This window comes from Narcine bancroftii, chromosome 4 (assembly GCF_036971445.1).
Source record: "Narcine bancroftii isolate sNarBan1 chromosome 4, sNarBan1.hap1, whole genome shotgun sequence".
Taxonomy (NCBI): Eukaryota; Metazoa; Chordata; class Chondrichthyes; order Torpediniformes; family Narcinidae; genus Narcine; species Narcine bancroftii.
Window position 1 is genome coordinate 207545541 of NC_091472.1, and position 18968 is coordinate 207564508.

The following is an 18968-nucleotide window of genomic DNA, read 5'->3' on the forward strand; positions in this document are numbered from 1 at the left end:
GATTTGATTATGTACTCCGTTAATATTTAAAGTCATATAGTTCAACGTAGCCATTTCATACTTTGTTTATCTTTCCTTTCCGTTTCCTCATCATCAGCTTTCCTTCTTATCCATTTCTGCTTTCTTGAACACTTTTAAGACAACATTTCTAAAACATCAAACATTTCCCTTATTCTCCTATCTAAAATTTCTTTAACCCCATTATCCCCTCCCCTTCCTGAGTTGCCCTTTTTCCCTTATCGGGCAACCACATCTCCCCTCTCCATTTGGATTTGCGAATTCACTCGCAAGTGTCAACTGATTTCGCAGTGACCGTAACTCCTCCCCACCCAGCACCCCCCCAGAAAAGATTTTAATTTTCATATATAACAAAGGTCACTCTTTTAATTCCCTCCTTACTTCCTCTCTTCCCTTTCATTCCCTTATTAATTCTTATCTATACTCTATAAATTTTCCTTTAAATACGGATACATTCATGTACACACATATATACATACACACACACACACACACATATATATATATATATATATATATATATATACACACACAGATATATATAGTTCGTGGTAATTTTTACTCTCGTTACGTGTCTTTATCTCTCTGCCTGTTTTGTAGTTGTTCTGCAAATTTTCGTGCTTCCTCCGAATCCAAGAATAGTCTGTTTTGCTGCCCTGGAATAACTATTTTAAGTACCGCTGAGTACTTTAGCATAAATTTATATCCTTTTTTCCATAGGATCATTTTTGCTGTATTAAACTCCTTTCTCTTCTTCAAGAGTTCAAAACTTATATCTGGATAGAAAAATAATTTTTGAACTTTGTATTCCAGTGGCTTTTTGTCTTCTCTTATTTTCTTCATTGCTTTCTCCAATATATTTTCTCTTGTTGTATATCTTAAGAATTTTACTAAAATGGATCTTGGTTTTTGCTGTGGCTGTGGTTTCGGGGCTAATGTTCTATGTGCCCTTTCTATTTCCATTTCTTCTTGTAATTCTGGTCTTCCTAGGACCCTGGGGATCCAATCTTTTATAAATTCTCTCATATTCTTGCCTTCTTCATCTTCCTTAAGGCCCACTATCTTTATATTATTTCTTCTATTATAATTTTCCATTATATCTATCTCTGAGCTAACAGTTCTTGTGTCTCTTTAACTTTTTTATTAGATTCTTCTAATTTCTCTTTTAAGTCCTCTACTTCCATTTCTACGGCTGTTTCTCGTTCTTCCACCTTGTCCACTCTTTTTCCTATATCTGACATGACCATCTCTATTCATTTTTTCTTCTGCACTTTTAATTCTTCTTTTTATTTCACTAAATTCTTGTAATTGCCATTCTTTTACTGATTCCATATATTCTTTAAAAAAAATATCCATTGTCTTGCCTTTCCCTTTGTGAGGAATATTGGAATGTTAGGAGTCCAGAGATACTGGAAGCAAGTGTCAATTAAGAATAAAGTATTATGGGTTAACTTAAGGTGAAGGGATACTGGAATGTGAGGAGTCAAGCAAGTGCTCATTAGAGATGAAGTATTATGGGTGAAATCAGGGTGAAGGGATGCTGGAACAAGAGGAAGGGTTGTAAAAGTGTAATAAACTAAGGATCTTCAAAACAAGATAACAAGTAGATAGCTTTAGCAAGTCTTAGGGATTGATTAATGAAGTGAAGAACAAAAACATGATACTTCTCTGGCTAACAAGTTTGCAGGAAGGCACATAAACTGATAAGAAGTTAGAATCCACATGGGCAGAATTACCTAATGCTAAACCAATCCAGGAGGCAGAAGAATGTTGGGGGGAAGGTATCTCTGTACTGAAATGAAATGTATAAAAGTTGGGTGTGCCCCAGTATGTGTGTGTATTCCCAGGGTAAGGGGAAGCACCCAACTTTGCATTGTTGTAGTAATAAATGTTCTTTGTTCTCAATTTTTGTCTCGAGCAATTTCTGTGAAGGTACTTCTGTTTCTCACACCTTCTTCTTCCATTTCTCTGTGTTCTTCTTCTTCTTCCTCTGGCTTTGTCATCTGTTGTTTCCTTGTTTTCTTTTTACTCTCTTCTTTCTTGTTCTCGTTGTTTTCTGTGTTCTCTTCCTGTTGTTGTGTTGTAGCTGTCATCCTCAGCTGTGGAGATCGACTCCTCAGCTGGTCCCCCCTCCCGTCAGTGTGTTTTTTTTCATGCGCGTGCGCGGTTGCGGACTTTTACTTGGCTCCGCGAGCCATTTTTGTAGTCCCGAGCTCGGGACTTCCATTGACCTTAGGGAGCGGGCTTCTCTCTCCGCGGCGGGCCTCCTGGGACAGGTAAGGCCTTCACCTTCTTCCGACGTTCTCTCTTCTTCTCTTCTTCCCGTTGCTTTCGAGTTTTCTTTCTTCGCTGCCATCTTCTTCCCACCTTTACTTTTACTTTGTTTTAATTTTTATTCTTGTACCTTTGTGTTTTGTGTATTTTTTTAAAACTTTTCCGGAGAGGGCTGGAGTTCCCTGACCGGGCACTACTCCATCACATGACTCCCCCTGGCAGATTATTTATTATGGAATATTTATTTTCTGCATTTGCACAGTCAGTTTATTTACATTTTTCTCTTTTGCACTGCCAATTAGTAGAAATTCTGTCTGACCTGCAGGAAAAGGAATCTCAAGGTTGTAAGTCATTTATGTTCTCTGACAATAAACCTGAATTTTAAAAGGTAGTGTGTTATGAGTCCAGAGGACCACAAAACCTAGCAGCAATAGATATGCACCACGACAAAGGGTAACTTAAACAAAAGTTGCTTTTAATTATCTTTGAACATGAAAACAGAATCAAACTTGAACTTATCTCTATTGACTTACTTAACTCCCCTTTAATTCTAAGCGTACATGTGTGTAATGTGTATATATGTTTTGAAAAGTTCTTTGGATCACAATCCAATCTCACTGGTTGCAGACAATTCTTGTACTGTCCACAGAAGTTAGCATTAAAAAAGTTCACCAGGCTTTGGTGCTTAACAGGTAAATGGTTACCATTCAGGAGGGTTCTTATTGGTTGTCAGAGAGAGAGTTTTCTCGTTCCCAGTCTTGCTGATGAAAATTGCCCCTTTCAGGGTTCTCCAGATGATAACCTCTTTCTTTCAGGTCACCACAGAGTTCTTTCTGTTTCTCCTTTTTCAAGGGAAACACCAGACAACCAGTCCTCTCCTTTGACCAGGCCATCTTCCAAAGCTTCCCTCTGTCCCTCTGGAACTGAGGTCTGTGTCTTTCCTCTCTCTCACTCCCTCCCTCTCTGAGAGCAAAGCTCTACCTCTCCCTCTGCCTGCAGAGATCTCATGCTCTTCCAGACAGCCACCTGTTTTCCAGACAAAGCTGCTGCTGCATGTTGCTACATTGTTGCCTCTTGCAAATAACAGTCCATCATGAGTCTGTGAGCATTCTGCAAAAATTCTGTTTTAAAGTGTTTGTGTGTAACCTGCTCTAACAAACCTCCCCAATTTATCTCCTAAACACCTCTATATACTCTGTCACAAGTCTCTCAAATATACTGTGGGCTGGGCAATCCTCTGGGCCCTCTTGAAACTCTGCTCCCTGTAAATGTTGTAGATAGAGGGATGGGAGACCCCAGTGATCTTCTCAGCAGTTTAATCACTGACCTCCAATATGATGCTTTGCAGCTACTGTAACCTCACTATCATGTAGCCAGCCTGGACAATGTGCTCATCGAAAGCTATTCGGTTGTGGGCTGGTAGCCTTGCCATCCTCAACCTTTGGAAGGATAGGCACTGCTGCCCCTTCCTGTCTAATGGAGGTGTGGGTCCAGGATAGTCATCATTTAAATGGATGCCAAGGAACTTTGTGCTTCCAGCTCTATGATGGAGCCATTGTTATGTTGTGGGGAGTGGTCCTTCGTTCTCCTGGAGTCCACAATCATCTCCTTTGTCTTGTCCACATTAAGCCTCAGGTTGTGGCTCCTGTGCCACTGTACAAGCCTTTCACCCTCCTCTCTGTAAGCCGACTCGTTGTTGCCGATGAGCCAACAATCGTCATATCATCCACAAACTTGATTATTCTGTTGGAGCTGAACCTGGCAGAACAGTCAGAAGTCAGTAGCATGAACAGTCATAGGCTGAGCACAGCCCTGAGGTGGGCCAGTGCTCAGTGTGATGGGCTTGAGGCTTTGCTGCCAACCCGGACAGACTGCTCTTTCAATCATGGTCCAGGATCCAGTTGCAGAGAGGGGTTCTGAGTCCCAGCAAGGATGGTTTCTCCACCAGGCTGAGGTATGATTGTGTTGAACAAGCTGAAGTCAATGAACAACAGCCTGATGCATGAGGCATCGTTCTCTAAGTGGGTCAGGGCTATGTATCATCTGTGGACTGGTTTGGCTGATAGGCAAACTGGAATGGGTTCACTGTCACTGGCAGGTCGGCTTTGATGCACTCCATTACCAGTTGCTCAAAGCATTTCATGACCAAAGAGGTCATTTCATCCAGCTACCAACTCCAAAGGACAGGGGTTATCTTCTTGTGGAAAGGTGGGGATTCATTAGGGACCCACTGTTTTTGAGGAGATAATCGTGCATGAAGAGAGTGTGGTTGACACACATGTGGATTTCAGTAATCTCTTTAACAAGGTCCCACGTGGCAAGTATGTCTCAAAATTTAAAGCACAAGGGATCTAAGGCAAGCTGGCTAATTGGATCCAACATTGGTTTAGTGACAGGAGACAGAGGGTTGCAGTAGAAGAGTTTTTAAAATTGGTGGTGTCCTGCAGGGATCGGTGTTGGGTCTTTTGCCTTGTGTGAGATATATAACAACTTGGATAATGCTTGAAATTAGATGGACATTTGCAGATGACACCAAAATCGGTGGTGTACGGATGGTGCTGAACTATATAAAGTTACTCCACAGCAATCTAACCCTTCCCTTCACTTCTTCACAGACCATATTTTTCTATCCAAGCCCAGGAAGATCTTTATTGGGGCAGCACAGTTAATGTAGTGGTTAGCACAACATCTTTACAGTGCTAGCGATCAGGACTGGACCGGGGTTCAAATCCACGCTGTCTGTAAGGAGTTTGTACATTCTCCCCTGGTCTGCGTGGGTTTTTTTCTGGGGGGCACCGGTTCCATCCCACCATTCTAAAAAACCTACTGGGGGTTGTAGGTTAATGGGGTGTAATTTGGGTGGCACGGACTCGTAGGGCCAAGTTGGCCTGTTATAGTGCTGTATCTCTAATCTTAAAAATTTAAATACACCTATTGCTCCAGTCTCCACCACTGGCAACACATTCCAGGTACCCATAACTCAGTTTAAAAAAACCTATCCCGGCATCACATCCTGCAAATGAGGTATTAATTTCAGACCTATCCTACTCCCTGGTTCCCCTCAACCTCCCTCCTCTCCTCCACTATTTGTTTCTGTTGCCCTGGTGTGATGAATGTCTGCCAAGCTGCCTGTCTCCCCTCTGGCGAGTCTTTCATTATTATACCATGAGTTTCTGCTAATAAAAATGAAGTGCCAGTTGATGAAATAGACAAAGACGATGTGGTCAAACAATAATCATGGCTTTTATTAGCAGAAACTCATGGTACAATAATAAAAGACAATAGGTGCATACACAGTTACACCCAAGAGGAATGTCCTTAACTGTAGAGATAATGCACAACCAATGTTAGTACAGCAAGGGCACACCAGAGGTGAGACAGGCAGCTTGGCAGACATTCACCACAGTCTCCACCCCCCCCCCCGCCCCCCCCAACCCCGGCAGAAGACGGGTTAAAATCAAAAGGACAGCTGCTAGGAAAGACTGAAGCAAGCGATATATGTGTAGGAGTTTAGAAACAGTTACTTTTTGATTATTGTAGGAGTTTAGAAACAGTTACTATTTTAATGGAACTTAGAAACAATTATAGAAGGTAGAAAAAGCAAGGAAATAGCTAAAATGTTCTTTGTGTAAAATGGCACATAAAAAAGTAGAGACAAGATAACAGAGGAATTTAAGCAGATATAGAAATATCCACGTACACACAAAGGGCTTGTTTAATAGGGGTGGGGAAAGGAGGTGTGAGTACGGGATAGGAGAAAGTCGGAGTCAGTCAACATTCAGCCGAATAGGGAAAAGTGCCAAACCAATCCAAGAAGGATAAATGTAAGAAAAATGTAAGGGGAGGTGAATTGAAAAATGTATAAAAACAAAGAAGCTTCCCGCCCTCGGTGTACTTTCCCGAGGTAAGGGGAGAGTACCCAACTACCCAACCTTGCAATGTTGTAAATATAAATAAATGTTCTTTGTTCTCAACTTTTGTCTCGAGCACATTTTGTGAACGCGAAGGCACTTCTCACACATGGATACCATGTTTGGCATTGAGAATACTCTTAACAGCCAAAATATGCCAGTATCTAGCAAGCAATCGAAGTATTTATGAATATGTCAGCCGATCAGGTTCTTTATGAATTCTGGTGCTTCTTCTCAAAACAGGTGGCTCCTTTGCCACTTTGGGAACTGGTCCAGTTCCTGGGTCTGTAGTGTGGGAAGGACTGGCTTCTGGATCCGCACCAGAATCACCAGCATGAGGCAGTGGAGCCTCAGCATGGCCATCTGAAAGATTACTAGGGGACACAGGCTGGGGGGGGGGGGGGGGGGGCGGTGAGTTCAATCTCTCAGGCTCACACTGAGTAGGGGTGTGAGGAAAGGGCGAACCAGATCTCTTAGGGGTACAGTGTCAGTACTCCCGTCTGGGAATTTAACATGAATGTAGTTGGGGTTGGTATGCAATAACTGAACTGGTTGGATTGGGGGTCTGTTTTACGCACCCGAGCATGGCTCTTCAGCAGCACGGTTCCAGGCTCAGATAAACAGACTGGCCAGTCCATCACAGTTCCTGATTTCCTAGGAAAGGCAAACATACGTTCATGAGGTGTTTGATTTATTGCAGTACACAATAATGACAATACAATGTAGCGCCTCAGGCAGCACCTCCAGCCACTGGGTAACAGGGTATCCACGTGTTTTTAAAGCAAGGTTAACAGTCTTCCAGACTGTAGCATTAGCCCTTTCATCCTGCCCATTGCCCTGTGGGTTGCAGCTCGTGGTACGGCTGGTGGCAATCCCTTTCCGTAGCAGGGCTCGCCGCAGTTCAGCGCTCATGAATGCTGAGCCCCAATCGGTATGAATGTAATTGGGAAAACCAAAAATGATGAAAAATCTGTCATGACTTAATGATAGACGCTGACAAGACGTCAGGGCAGGGTATCGCAAAGGGAAACCTGGAATATTCGTCAATTACAGTAAGGAAATATACATTTTTGTTGTTGGAAGGTAACGGTCCTTTAAAACATAAGCTAATCCTCTCAAAAGGTCGGGTTGCCTTGATGAGAGTGGCCTCCGGAGCTATGAAGTATTGCGGTTTGCATTCTGCGCAAACGGGACAGCTTTTAGTCAGTTTCCTGACTTCTTCCAGAGAGTAAGGAAGGTTGTTAGCCCTTATGAGTGGAAGAACCTCGTGACTCCTGGATGGCAGAGTCTGCTATGGATCTCTTTTAGCCCCTCCAGCTGAGCACCAGCAGCAGATCATGACAATGTGTCAGAGGGATCATTTAACCTGGCCGCTCTGTACTGGATCTCAGCGTGCCATCTTATCGTTAACCTGGCCGCTCTGTACTGGATCTCAGCGTGCCATCTTATCGTTATTGATTTTACTTTTGTGTTCAGTACTGAACATGTAGGCTACAGATTTCTGATCAGTGACAAGAGTAAATTTTCTGCCGGCTAGAAAGTGTCTCCAGTAGCGAACAGCTTCAATAATAGCCTGGGCTGCTTTTTCAATGGCAGGATGTTTGAGTTCAGGTCCGCATAATGTGCGGGAGAAGAATGCCACAGGTCTGCCCCTTTTGATTAAGGGTTCCTGCCATGGCACAATCTGAGGCATCAGTTTCCACTTGGAATTGGACATCCTTGTCAACGGACGAGAGGGCAGCTTTGGCAATATCAGTTTAATTCTCTTGAAAGCCTTCAAGGCCATTGGAAAGGAAAAGATTTAGTGTCAAACAGAGGGTGTGCCTTCGTGACGTAGTCCCGAACCCATTTGCAGTAGTAGGAAAAGAATCCCATACACCTTTTAAGGGCTTTTGCTGAGTCTGGGGGTGGTAACTTCTTAAGAGGGGGCATTCTTTCCGGGTCGGGGTGCCCTTGCGGACAATGTTGCCCAGAATGGGTAGCTCTGTCGCACTGAATACATATTTGCCCTCATTAAATGTAAGGTTTTGTTCTTTAGCTGTTGCTAAAAATTTCTTTAAGTTGTTGTCATGCTCAGCCTGTGTTTTCCCACAGATAGTGATATTATCCAGATAGGGAAACGTACCCTGTAACTCATACGTCCTAACAATCTTATCCATTTCCCTCTGAAACATGGACACACCATTAGTGACCCCAAAAGATACCTTTTTAAGCTGGTATAACCTCCCCCGACCCCCATCAGCCTCAAAAGCCGTATAGGGCCATTCCCTTTTCTTAATGGGGATTTGGTGGTAAGCTGCTTTGAGGTCGATAGTGGAGTACACTTTGTATTGTGCTATCTGATTAATCATTTCATTGATGTGTGGCAGGGGGGTAGGCATCCAGAAGAAGAGAAGCACCAGAATTTGTAAACAACCTGATAGGCTGATATATTCATAAAACATCTCATTATATTTCGATTGCTTGCAAGATACTCGTGTATTTTGGCTGTTAGAGTATTCTCAATGCCAAACATGGTATCCATGTTTTGCTTGCTTCAGTCTTTCCTAGCAGCTGTCCTTTTGATTTTAACCTTTCTTCTGCTGGGGTGGGGGGGGGGGGGGTGGAGGGGGGGAGACTGTGGTGAATGTCTGCCAAGCTGTCTCCCCTCTGGCGAGCCTTGCTGTACTAACATTGGCTGTGCATTATCTCTACAGTTAAGGACATTCCTCTTGGGTGTAACTGTGTATGCACCTATTGTCTTTCATTATTGTACCATGAGTTTCTGCTAATAAAAGCCATGATTATTGTTTGACCGCATCGTCTTTGTCTACCTCATCAATTAGCGCTGGTGCTTCACCTGGGAAAAGGTGCTGCCTGTCAACCTGGTGTGGCCAAAGAGGAAGGTTAGTCAGACTTATCTGGCCAAGCATTGGCAGATGGAATTTATTGCTGACCAATGGGAGTTGATGCATCTTGGGATGTCAAAGAGTGATCAACTAGATGTTTGGGAACTGGGTGGATAGATAAAACTTGGCCCTCACCTATCTATCCTCCATTACCTGCATATCTTCCTTGGCTCCCTCTGCCCCCACGCACAAGGACAGGATTCCTTTTATCCTCTCCAACCACCTGACCAGCCTCTACATCCAACATCCTCTGTCATTTCTGCCTCCTATGTGATCCCACCCACATTCTCCTCCCCTCTTCACTTTCTGCAGGGTCCACTCCCTTCCCACCAATCACCTCCTTGGCACATACCTCTGTGACCACAGGAGGTGCTCTATCTGTGCTCACGTCTCCACCACCATTCAGGACCTCAATCAGTCCTTCCAAGTCTCATGAACTTGTCAGACTGAGACCACTTGCAAATTGGAGGAATGACTGGGATGTCAGAGAGGGGGGTGGGGAGTAGCATTACTGGTCAGATTGTATCACATCTATAGAAAGGGAGGACGCTGTAGAGGGAGTGAACACTGAGTCGATCTGGGTGGACGTCAGAAACAGGAAGGGAGCCATCACTGTGCTGGGAGTGGTCTATAGGCCCCCAAATAGCCCTCTGGATAGCAAGGAGTACATTTTGGAATGGTGCAAAAATTATGGGGGCAGGGGGTTGTTGTCATGGAAGACTTCAACTTCCCTCATGTTGACTGACACCTCCTGACTGCAAGAGGGATGGATGGGGCAGAATTTGCCAGGTGTGTCCGAGGATTACTGATACAGTATGTGGACCAGCCTAATGGAGGAGGGGCCAAATTGGATCTTGTAATGGGGATGAACCTGGTCAGGTGGCGGACCTCATGGTGGGGGAACATTATGGTGAGTCACCACAACTCCCTGAGCTTTAGCATAGTGATGGACAGGGATAAAAGTAGACAAAATGGGAAAGTGTTTAAATGGGGAAGGGCTAATTACAATGGGATGAGGCAGAAACTAGGAAGAGTAAATTGGGAACAGATATCACAGGAGAAAGCACAGAAGAAACATAGAAGATGTTTAGGGACAACATGGTTCAGGATAGGTTTGTTCCACTGAAACAGAAAAGATGGTAAGGGGAACCGTGATTTACAAGAGAGGCAGGTGGTTAAGAAGAAGGAAGCATACATTAGATTTGGGAAGCAGGAAGGGCTCGTGAGAATTATATGGTAGCCAGAAACTTATGAAAGGATTTAGGAGAGTTCAAAGAGGGCAGGAGTAGGCATTGGCATGAAGATTAAGAACAGTCTGGAGGATCAGAGGGACCTTGGGGATCCAAATCCATACATCTCCCAAGGTCCTGTGCAGGTTAGTCTTCTTCGTCTATGGCTTGGCATCGCGGACGAAGATTTATGGAGGGGGTAAATGTCCACGTCAGCTGCAGGCTCGTTTGTGGCTGACAAGTCCGATGCGGGACAGGCAGACACGATTGCAGCGGTTGCAGGGGAAAATTGGTTGGTGGGGTTGGGTGTTGGGTTTTTCCTCCTTTGCCTTTTGTCAGTGAGGTGTGCTCTGCGGTCTTCTTCAAAGGAGGTTGCTGCCCGCCGAACTGTGAGGCGCCGAGATGCACGGTTTGAGGCGATATCAGCCCACTGGCAGTGGTCAATGTGGCAGGCACCAAGAGATTTCTTTAGGCAGTCCTTGTACCTTTTCTTTGGTGCACCTCTGTCACAGTGGCCATTGGAGAGCTCGCCATATAACACGATCTTGGGAAGGTGATGGTCCTCCATTCTGGAGACGTGACCCACCCAGTGCAGCTGGATCTTCAGCAGCGTGGACTTGATGCTGTCGACCTCTGCCATCTCGAGTACTTCGACGTTAGGGATGAAAGCGCTCCAATGAATGTTGAGGATGGAGTGGAGACAACGCTGGTGGAAGTGTTCTAGGAGCCGTAGGTGATGCTGGTAGAGGACCCATGATTCGGAGCCGAACAGGAGTGTGGGTATACGCTTATCTTTGTGAGGTTTTTCAGTTGGTTGTTTTTCCAGACTCTTTTGTGTAGTCTTCCAAAGGCGCTATTTGCCTTGGCGAGTCTGTTGTCTATCTTGTTGTCGATCCTTGCATCTGATGAAATGGTGCAGCCGAGATAGGTAAACTGGTTGACAGTTTTGAGTTTTGTGTGCCCGATGGAGATGTGGGAGGGCTGGTAGTCATGGTGGGGAGCTGGCTGATGGAGGACCTCAATTTTCTTCAGGCTGACTTCCAGGCCAAACATTTTGGCAGTTTCCGCAAAACAGGACGTCAGGTTGGTAGGATAGTTAAGAAGGCTGTGGGATGCTGGGCTTCATTAATAGGGGGAATTGAGGTCAAGAGATCATATTGCAACTCTACAAATCTCTGGTGCAACTGCACTTCTTTCAGTTCTGGCCACTTCATTATAGGAAGGACGTGGAAGCTATGGAGAGGGGGAAGAAATTTACCAGGATGTCTGGATTGGAAAATAAGTCTCATGTGGCAAGGTTTTTCGTGTTTCATTCTTGTATCAGTTGTAATGACAGATCTCCCTTTCCTTGACCTTCCAAAATGCACCAGTGGAGGTCGATAATGCTCACATCGAGGCAGCATCTTGATCTGCTCTTGGCAATATAGTAGAAGCCGATTCCAGCTATTGAAATCCATACCGCCCAATTAACGTACAACCCTGTATGTTTGGGGGCTGGGAGGAAATCAGAACACCTGGATAAAACCCACACAGACATAGGGCGAATGAACAAATTCCCTACAGGCAGCACCAGATTTAAACCAGGGCCACTAGTGTTATAATCTTTGGCTTGGCTTCGCGGACGAAGATTTATGGAGGGGGTAAAAAGTCCACGTCAGCTGCAGGCTCGTTTGTGGCTGACAAGTCCGATGCGGGACAGGCAGACACGATTGCAGCGGTTGCAGGGGAAAATTGGTTGGTTGGGGTTGGGTGTTGGGTTTTTCCTCCTTTGCCTTTTGTCAGTGAGGTGGGCTCTGCGGTCTTCTTCAAAGGAGGTTGCTGCCCGCCAAACTGTGAGGCGCCAAGATGCACGGTTTGAGGCGTTATCAGCCCACTGGCGGTGGTCAATGTGGCAGGCACCAAGAGATTTCTTTAGGCAGTCCTTGTACCTTTTCTTTGGTGCACCTCTGTCACGGTGGCCAGTGGAGAGCTCGCCATATAACACGATCTTGGGAAGGCGATGGTCCTCCATTCTGGAGACGTGACCCATCCAGCGCAGCTGGATCTTCAGCAGCGTGGACTCGATGCTGTCGACCTCTGCCATCTCGAGTACTTCGACGTTAGGGATGTAAGCGCTCCAATGGATGTTGAGGATGGAGCGGAGACAACGCTGGTGGAAGCGTTCTAGGAGCCGTAGGTGGTGCCGGTAGAGGACCCATGATTCGGAGCTGAACAGGAGTGTGGGTATGACAACAGCTCTGTATACGCTTATCTTTGTGAGGTTTTTCAGTTGGTTGTTTTTCCAGACTCTTTTGTGTAGTCTTCCAAAGGCGCTATTTGCCTTGGCGAGTCTGTTGTCTATCTCATTGTCGATCCTTGCATCTGATGAAATGGTGCAGCCGAGATAGGTAAACTGGTTGACCGTTTTGAGTTTTGTGTGCCCGATGGAGATGTGGGGGGGCTGATAATCATGGTGGGGAGCTGGCTGATGGAGGACCTCAGTTTTCTTCAGGCTGACTTCCAGGCCAAACATTTTGGCAGTTTCCGCAAAGCAGGACGTCAAGCGCTGAAGAGCTGGCTCTGAATGGGCAACTAAAGCGGCATCGTCTGCAAAGAGTAGTTCACGGACAAGTTTCTCTTGTGTCTTTGTGTGAGCTTGCAGGCGCCTCAGATTGAAGAGACTGCCATCCGTGCGGTACCAGATGTAAACAGCGTCTTCATTGTTGGGGTCTAATAACGTTATAATAACGTTGTGCTAACTGATCAACAAGGCAAGGCATCTCCAGGCTTTGGATTCAATGTGGAACGAAGTTAGAACCATGGTCAGCAGAGATCAATAAGGGCAAAGGATGGCTCATGTAGATTGTCTTACATTATAAAAGTATATAGACATGATGCAGAGTTGGGCAGAGAAGTAGCAGATGGAGTTCAATTGGATTAATGTAAAGTGGTGCATTTTGGAAGGTCAAACCTGAAAGCAGAATATGTGGTTAATAGCACGATTCTTAACAGTGTGGAGAAACAGGGATCTTGGGGTCCAGGCCCATAGAACAAGGTTGTCATGCAGGTTAATAGGATGGTTAGGTATGGTGTGCTGACCTAATTGGGGGACTGAATTCAAGAGCTGTGAGATTATATGACATCAGACACTCCTCATACGTCATTTTCGTAAATGTCCTCTGGTCCCTCTCCAGCACCAGTAGGGCCCAAAACTGCTCCAAATGTGGTTTGCCCATTGCTTTAGAAAGCCTTAGCATTACATCCTTGCGTTAATATTCCAGCCCTCTTGAACTGAGTGCTAACATTGACTTTGCTTTCCGTACTATTGACTCAACCTGCAAATTAAATCTTTAGGTTTAGGGGCCACTTTCTGAATTTTCTTCCCATTGAGAAAAGTCTATTCCTTCTACCAAAGAGCATGACTATCTCAACACCACATTCCATCTGCTGCCTCTTTGCCTGTTCATCCAACCTGTCCAAATCCCTCTGCAGGCTCCCTATTTTAACACTACCTGCCCCTTTACCAATCTTTGTATTGTCTGCAAACGTGGCCACAATTCCATCATCTAAACCATTGATATACAATGTGAAAAGCAGCAGGCCAAACACCGACCCCAGTGGAACTCCACTAGTCACCAGTAACCAGCCAGAAAGGCCTCTTTTATTCCCACTCTGCCACCTGCCAGTCCCGTCTTGTTCAGGACATGTATATATTGTCTCTACACCTTTGCTACAAAGGGGGAAATCGACATTCAATTCCCACTCACCTTAACCCACCACTTCCTGACATCTCCCCATTCACCTTAAACAGATGTCCTCTGGTATTTGCTATTGTCATCCCAGAAAAAAGGTGCTCTGTCCACCCGATAAAGGCCTCTCATAATCAAATACACCTCTATTAAGCTGCCTCTTCGCATCTTTTGTCACTGCAAAGAGAACACCTCTGCTTCACAAGTTCTCCAATCCAGACAGCACCCTCTCCAAAGCATTGACATCCTTCCTGTAATGAGGTGACCAGAACTGAATGCAATACTGCATGTGTGGTCTAATCACATTTTTATAGAGCTGAAAATTTACTACACAACTCTTGAACTCAATCCCCCCCACTGAAGGGCAACACACCATATGATTTCTTAACCACCCTAACTTGCACGGCAACTATGAAGGATCTGTGGTCCTGGACCCCACTGTTCCTCCTCACTGTTAAGAACTCTGCCCTTAACCACATACTCTATCTTCAAGTACAACTTTCCAAAGTGCATCCCTTCACACTTATCCAGACTGAACACCATCTGCCACTTCTCCTCCCCACTCTGCATCCTGTTCTAACAGTTTTCTACAGCATCCTCCGGGTCATCTGCAAACTTACTGACCCACCCCTCACTTCTTCATCCAAGTCATTAATAAACATCACAAAGAGAAGGGGTCCCGCATTTTCCACTTGTTGATGCTGTAATGATTGTACTGGAGTCTGAAGTTCTGACTCATTCAGGACCTGTCTCCCGAAGGCTACATTGGGGTATGCCAGAAACAGATCTCCACAAACTAAATGGGTTCAGATGACAATTCTGTGACCATTGTACTTCCCCAGATGTGGGATGGGATTTAGGAACAGAAGAAATAGGAGCAAGAGTCAGTCTCCGGCCTGACCAATTATTCAATGAGATCGTGGCTCATCTCCACCGACCTGCCTTTCCCCTATATCCCTTAACCCCCGACTATGTAAATATCTATCCAACCTGGTCTTAAATATATTTACTGTGGTTGCCTCCACTGTTTCAATGGTCAGCGAATTCCATTGATTCACCACTCTCTGGGAAAAGCAGTTTGTCATCACTTGAATCCGAATCTTGAGGCTAGTTCTAGTCTTCCCCACCAATGGAAACATACCTACTGCTCATCTCATTGATGCCTTTCATAACTGAACTCATACTGACCACAACCACCTCACCATGAGATGAGGCACAAGACACCTGCTTCCATGTACAGAAGCAACAGCCTCCACAATCTTTGCAACTTCTCGGCTCACTACTTGATTTGGAAAACTTTGATTTCTCTCCCCCCCCCCCCCCCCACCCGATTGAACCCAAGACCAAAAACACCCAAGACCCAAGTGGAAAAATAATTCTTTATTTCTTCTCCAGTACACCTTCCTGCAGCTTGCCAAGTTCCTGCCACGTGAGTCCACTTGGTGGAGCCATGAGGGAGTAGAGAGCACATGTGAAAATGGGGTGGGGACCCACGGGTGGGGGGGGGGGGGGGGGATACAGGATACACAAGCAGCCAATGCTGGTGTCCTGGTGGCAGTAAATGTTTGGAGGCAAGGCCAGTGGGAGCAGCATGTGGCAGGTGGTGTAAAGGCAGAATCAGCGGTATCCCCACACCCTCGGAGACTGTCGGTTCAGCCTGCTCACACTAGGCACATAGCAGGTAGACTCCCCACCTTCAACGAGGAATGGGGAGCAGGCCGCACCTTCTTGGCCAGACAGGGACCTTCAGTGCCACAGGCCAGTGGCAGTGCAGGGTGGGGGTAGATGACCTTCACCTGTGGACATTCAATGCAAGGACCAGCACAAAGGCCAGCTGGACCCTGGCCTTTGAGTTGGAAGTGGAGACACTGCGAGTTTAGCAGCTCCCTGGTAGCGCCTGTGAGAAGCCTGTTACAGCAGCAGTGCAGACGTAGTGTTGGGGCAATGGGAGGAGGTGGGATTGGTTCTGCCATGGACACGTCAGCAGCCGAGCAGTCTCCACCGGCCCTCCCGGTTACTGGTCAGTGAGGCTGATGAAACGGCAGTGTGTCCATCACCATGGCTCACCGCAAGCCTCAGGCTGCTGAGAGCTAGTGACAGATCAGAGCTGCCCCGGGCATAGAGCAGACAAGGCTCGATGGTGCAGGCCAGGATTGTCCTTGCATTGTTAACCCCTATAGGAGGTCCACTGGACTATGGTGGAGAGCACATCCCTGTGACGGGATCCATGGAAACAACTGCACTGCCTGCCCACTTACTGAACCAGTTCAGGCATCCCCTCAGTGTTTTCGTTGGCAGGATCAGCACTGCTAGCTCACTGACCAACCCCAGGTACTGTCTGTGTGGAGTTTGCATGCATGGGGGGGGGGGGAGGAAGAGGTTAAATGTCTCCAGATGTATGGGGAGAGATGAGTGAGAACAAGGAACAGAACAATACCAGGAATGGGATTTTTTGGAATCTGGCATAAAACTGATGGGCCAAGTGGCCTTCTGCATCAGCAGAAGCTGTGACTTGTTCTGCTGGTGACCATCCGAATCATTCAGTGCCTGGCTTCTGTTGCTCAGGGACCACAGCAGAATCCACACCAGGTCTGTTCAACAATGTCCTGAAGTAAATCACGAAAATTTGTAGACACTGTAAAAGCACAAAATGATGGAGAAGCTTGGCAGGTCAAAGAGTGTCCTTTATGTAGCAAAGGTTAACCGACGATTTGGCCTTGAGCCCTTCATAAAAGTACGAGAGAACACCGACAAGCATCTAAACAAACATCGTTTGACTTGCTGAACTTCTCCGGCACTTTGTGTTAGTTCAGGACATCTCCTGGGTGAGTTTAGACAACAGCTGGTCCTGCATGGATCCGAGGTTCACAAGGCCCTACAAACTGTTGGCAGGAGCTGTGATCCACTTCAGTGAAATGGAGACCAAAGCCTGTACTTGGAACCAAAGCAGAGGTCTGCAAGGAGATCCCCACTCAAACACAACCCTCCTAAACCTCCTCAAATGAAGGCTCTGGGACAAAGCTTCACCACAAATGACAGTGAATATTGAAACTAGGATAACTGAACGTCGTCAGAAACAGGTACATGGACGGGAGAGGCAAGGAGGATTGTGGACTGGGACCAGGCAAAAAAAATGTTTTGGCACAGACTTGAGGGGCCTGTTTCTGTGCTGTAATGTTCATAGTTCTAAAAAAAACAGTGGTCTGTGTACGTTTACAAATGCAGCAGTAAGAACAGTTCCAACTCAGTTAAAAACCTTGGCGTTGATGTGAAGCAAACCTTCACTCCTCTGGTTATTGGGTGCTCTGGTTCAGGCCTGGTGGGGCCTTGCTGAATCAGAGCACAGGGCCCACACTATCCCACAGAGCAGACACAGTGTGAGGATGAGGGCGGCGGAGCTGAGGGGACCGAGGCCCAGGGTGCCTCCCATCACCATGCAGAGGAAGAGTGTGAAGAGGGTGCGGTAGCTGGCCAGGAAGCGCAGGCTGAGCCGGGGGTGTGGAAGCCTCTGGAGAGCATAGTGAGGCACTGGGCTAGATCTTCGGCCGTGCTCTGGGTTGTTCAGGTAGTAGCGGGCCAGTTTTCCCATCACGTCCGTCCGCTGACACGCACTCTCCATCTCGTCAGCAAACTGTAGGATGCAGAATAAAGACCCATTTATTTAACACCTTTCACACCTGGAAAAAGCTTCCCATCCATAGCCCCCTCTGACCTGCCCCTTCTGGCATGAGACATGTAACAACCACCTCCCTCAAGTCACAGGTTTGTCACCAAAACCAGTTTAATTTAGAGATACAGCGTGGTAACAGGCCCTTCCATCCCACGAGCCCGTGCTGTCCAAATACATCCATGTGAACAACATAACCCCACACGTCTTTGGAACGAGGAGGGAAACCGGAGAGCCCAGGGGAAACCCATGCGGACACAGGGAGAATTACAAACTCCTGACAGCGTCAGGTTTGAACCTAGGTCACTGGCACTGCAACAGCGTTGCACTAACTGATTAACTGTTGTTCCAATAATGCTGGCTGCAGGTCACTTAGATCGCACAATGATACTGATCTCTGACCTGCCCAGCTCAGGGAGAGGAGAACTCGTGCTGAGGCCTGCTGCTGAAGTACCTCCACGCTCTCTCCCTGCCCCAGCCCCAGCAACAGCCTCCTGGCTCTTGCCTCGACAGCAGGGCTCTGGCCTCACTCTCTGGGGTTCCTCGTGTTCTCTCAGAGAAAGGCGGCAAGGTAGGATCCTGCTTATGCTTCTTCCCTCACTGGGCCGAGAGAGGCTAATTGGCAAGGGAGGAGATCAGAGAAACCTCTGTAATTCCATCCATTCTCGCCATTTGCCTAGCCTTCTCCCCATAATCTTTGAAGCCCTGGCTAATCAAGAACCCATCAGTCTCTGCCCTCAATACATGATTCAACTTCACAGTTCAGAGAATCCCACAGGTTCCTAACTCAAGGACTCTCTCCCTCACCTGAACCTATGTTGAGGCCCATCACACAGCACCAGCTCCACAAAGAAACATCCTCTTAACACCAGCACAAACGGAAGACGTCACAAATGTTGGTGGAGTGTGGAAGTGAGGAAGGTTGTCAAGGCTACAGCAAGATATAGGTCAGATGGAAAAGTTGGGCGGAGTGCAGGCAAACTGAATTTCATCCTGACATGCGAGATGGGAAGGCAAACTCGAGGGGCTCATCTACTGAGGAATGGGAAAGGGATGACCACGCTCATGGGTTGTATTGTAGACATCCAACAGTCAGCGAGAATTGGAGGAGTAAATCTGTAGAGAGATAGCAAACGGCTGCAGGAAACACAAGGTTGTGATCATAGGGGATTTTAAATTTCCAGATATTGACTGGGACTCCCATACTTTAAAAAGGCTGGACGGCTGGAAGCTTGTCAAATGTGTTCAGGAAA

The 18968-nt window shown here is 46.4% G+C and overlaps 1 protein-coding gene across 3 annotated transcripts in view; it reads right to left on the reverse strand.

Moving 5' to 3' along the window:
• Nucleotides 1-15413: 15413 nt before the first annotated feature.
• The window catches only part of smpd4 (sphingomyelin phosphodiesterase 4), a 124977-nt gene continuing 121422 nt past the window's right edge, over nucleotides 15414-18968 (reverse strand). For all 3 annotated transcript variants that reach the window (XM_069933775.1, XM_069933774.1, XM_069933776.1), the window contains one exon: nucleotides 15414-17679. In XM_069933775.1, coding sequence (XP_069789876.1) covers nucleotides 17359-17679 — 321 coding nt within the window. In that variant the 3' untranslated portion in view covers nucleotides 15414-17358. The remainder of the gene's footprint in view (nucleotides 17680-18968) is intronic.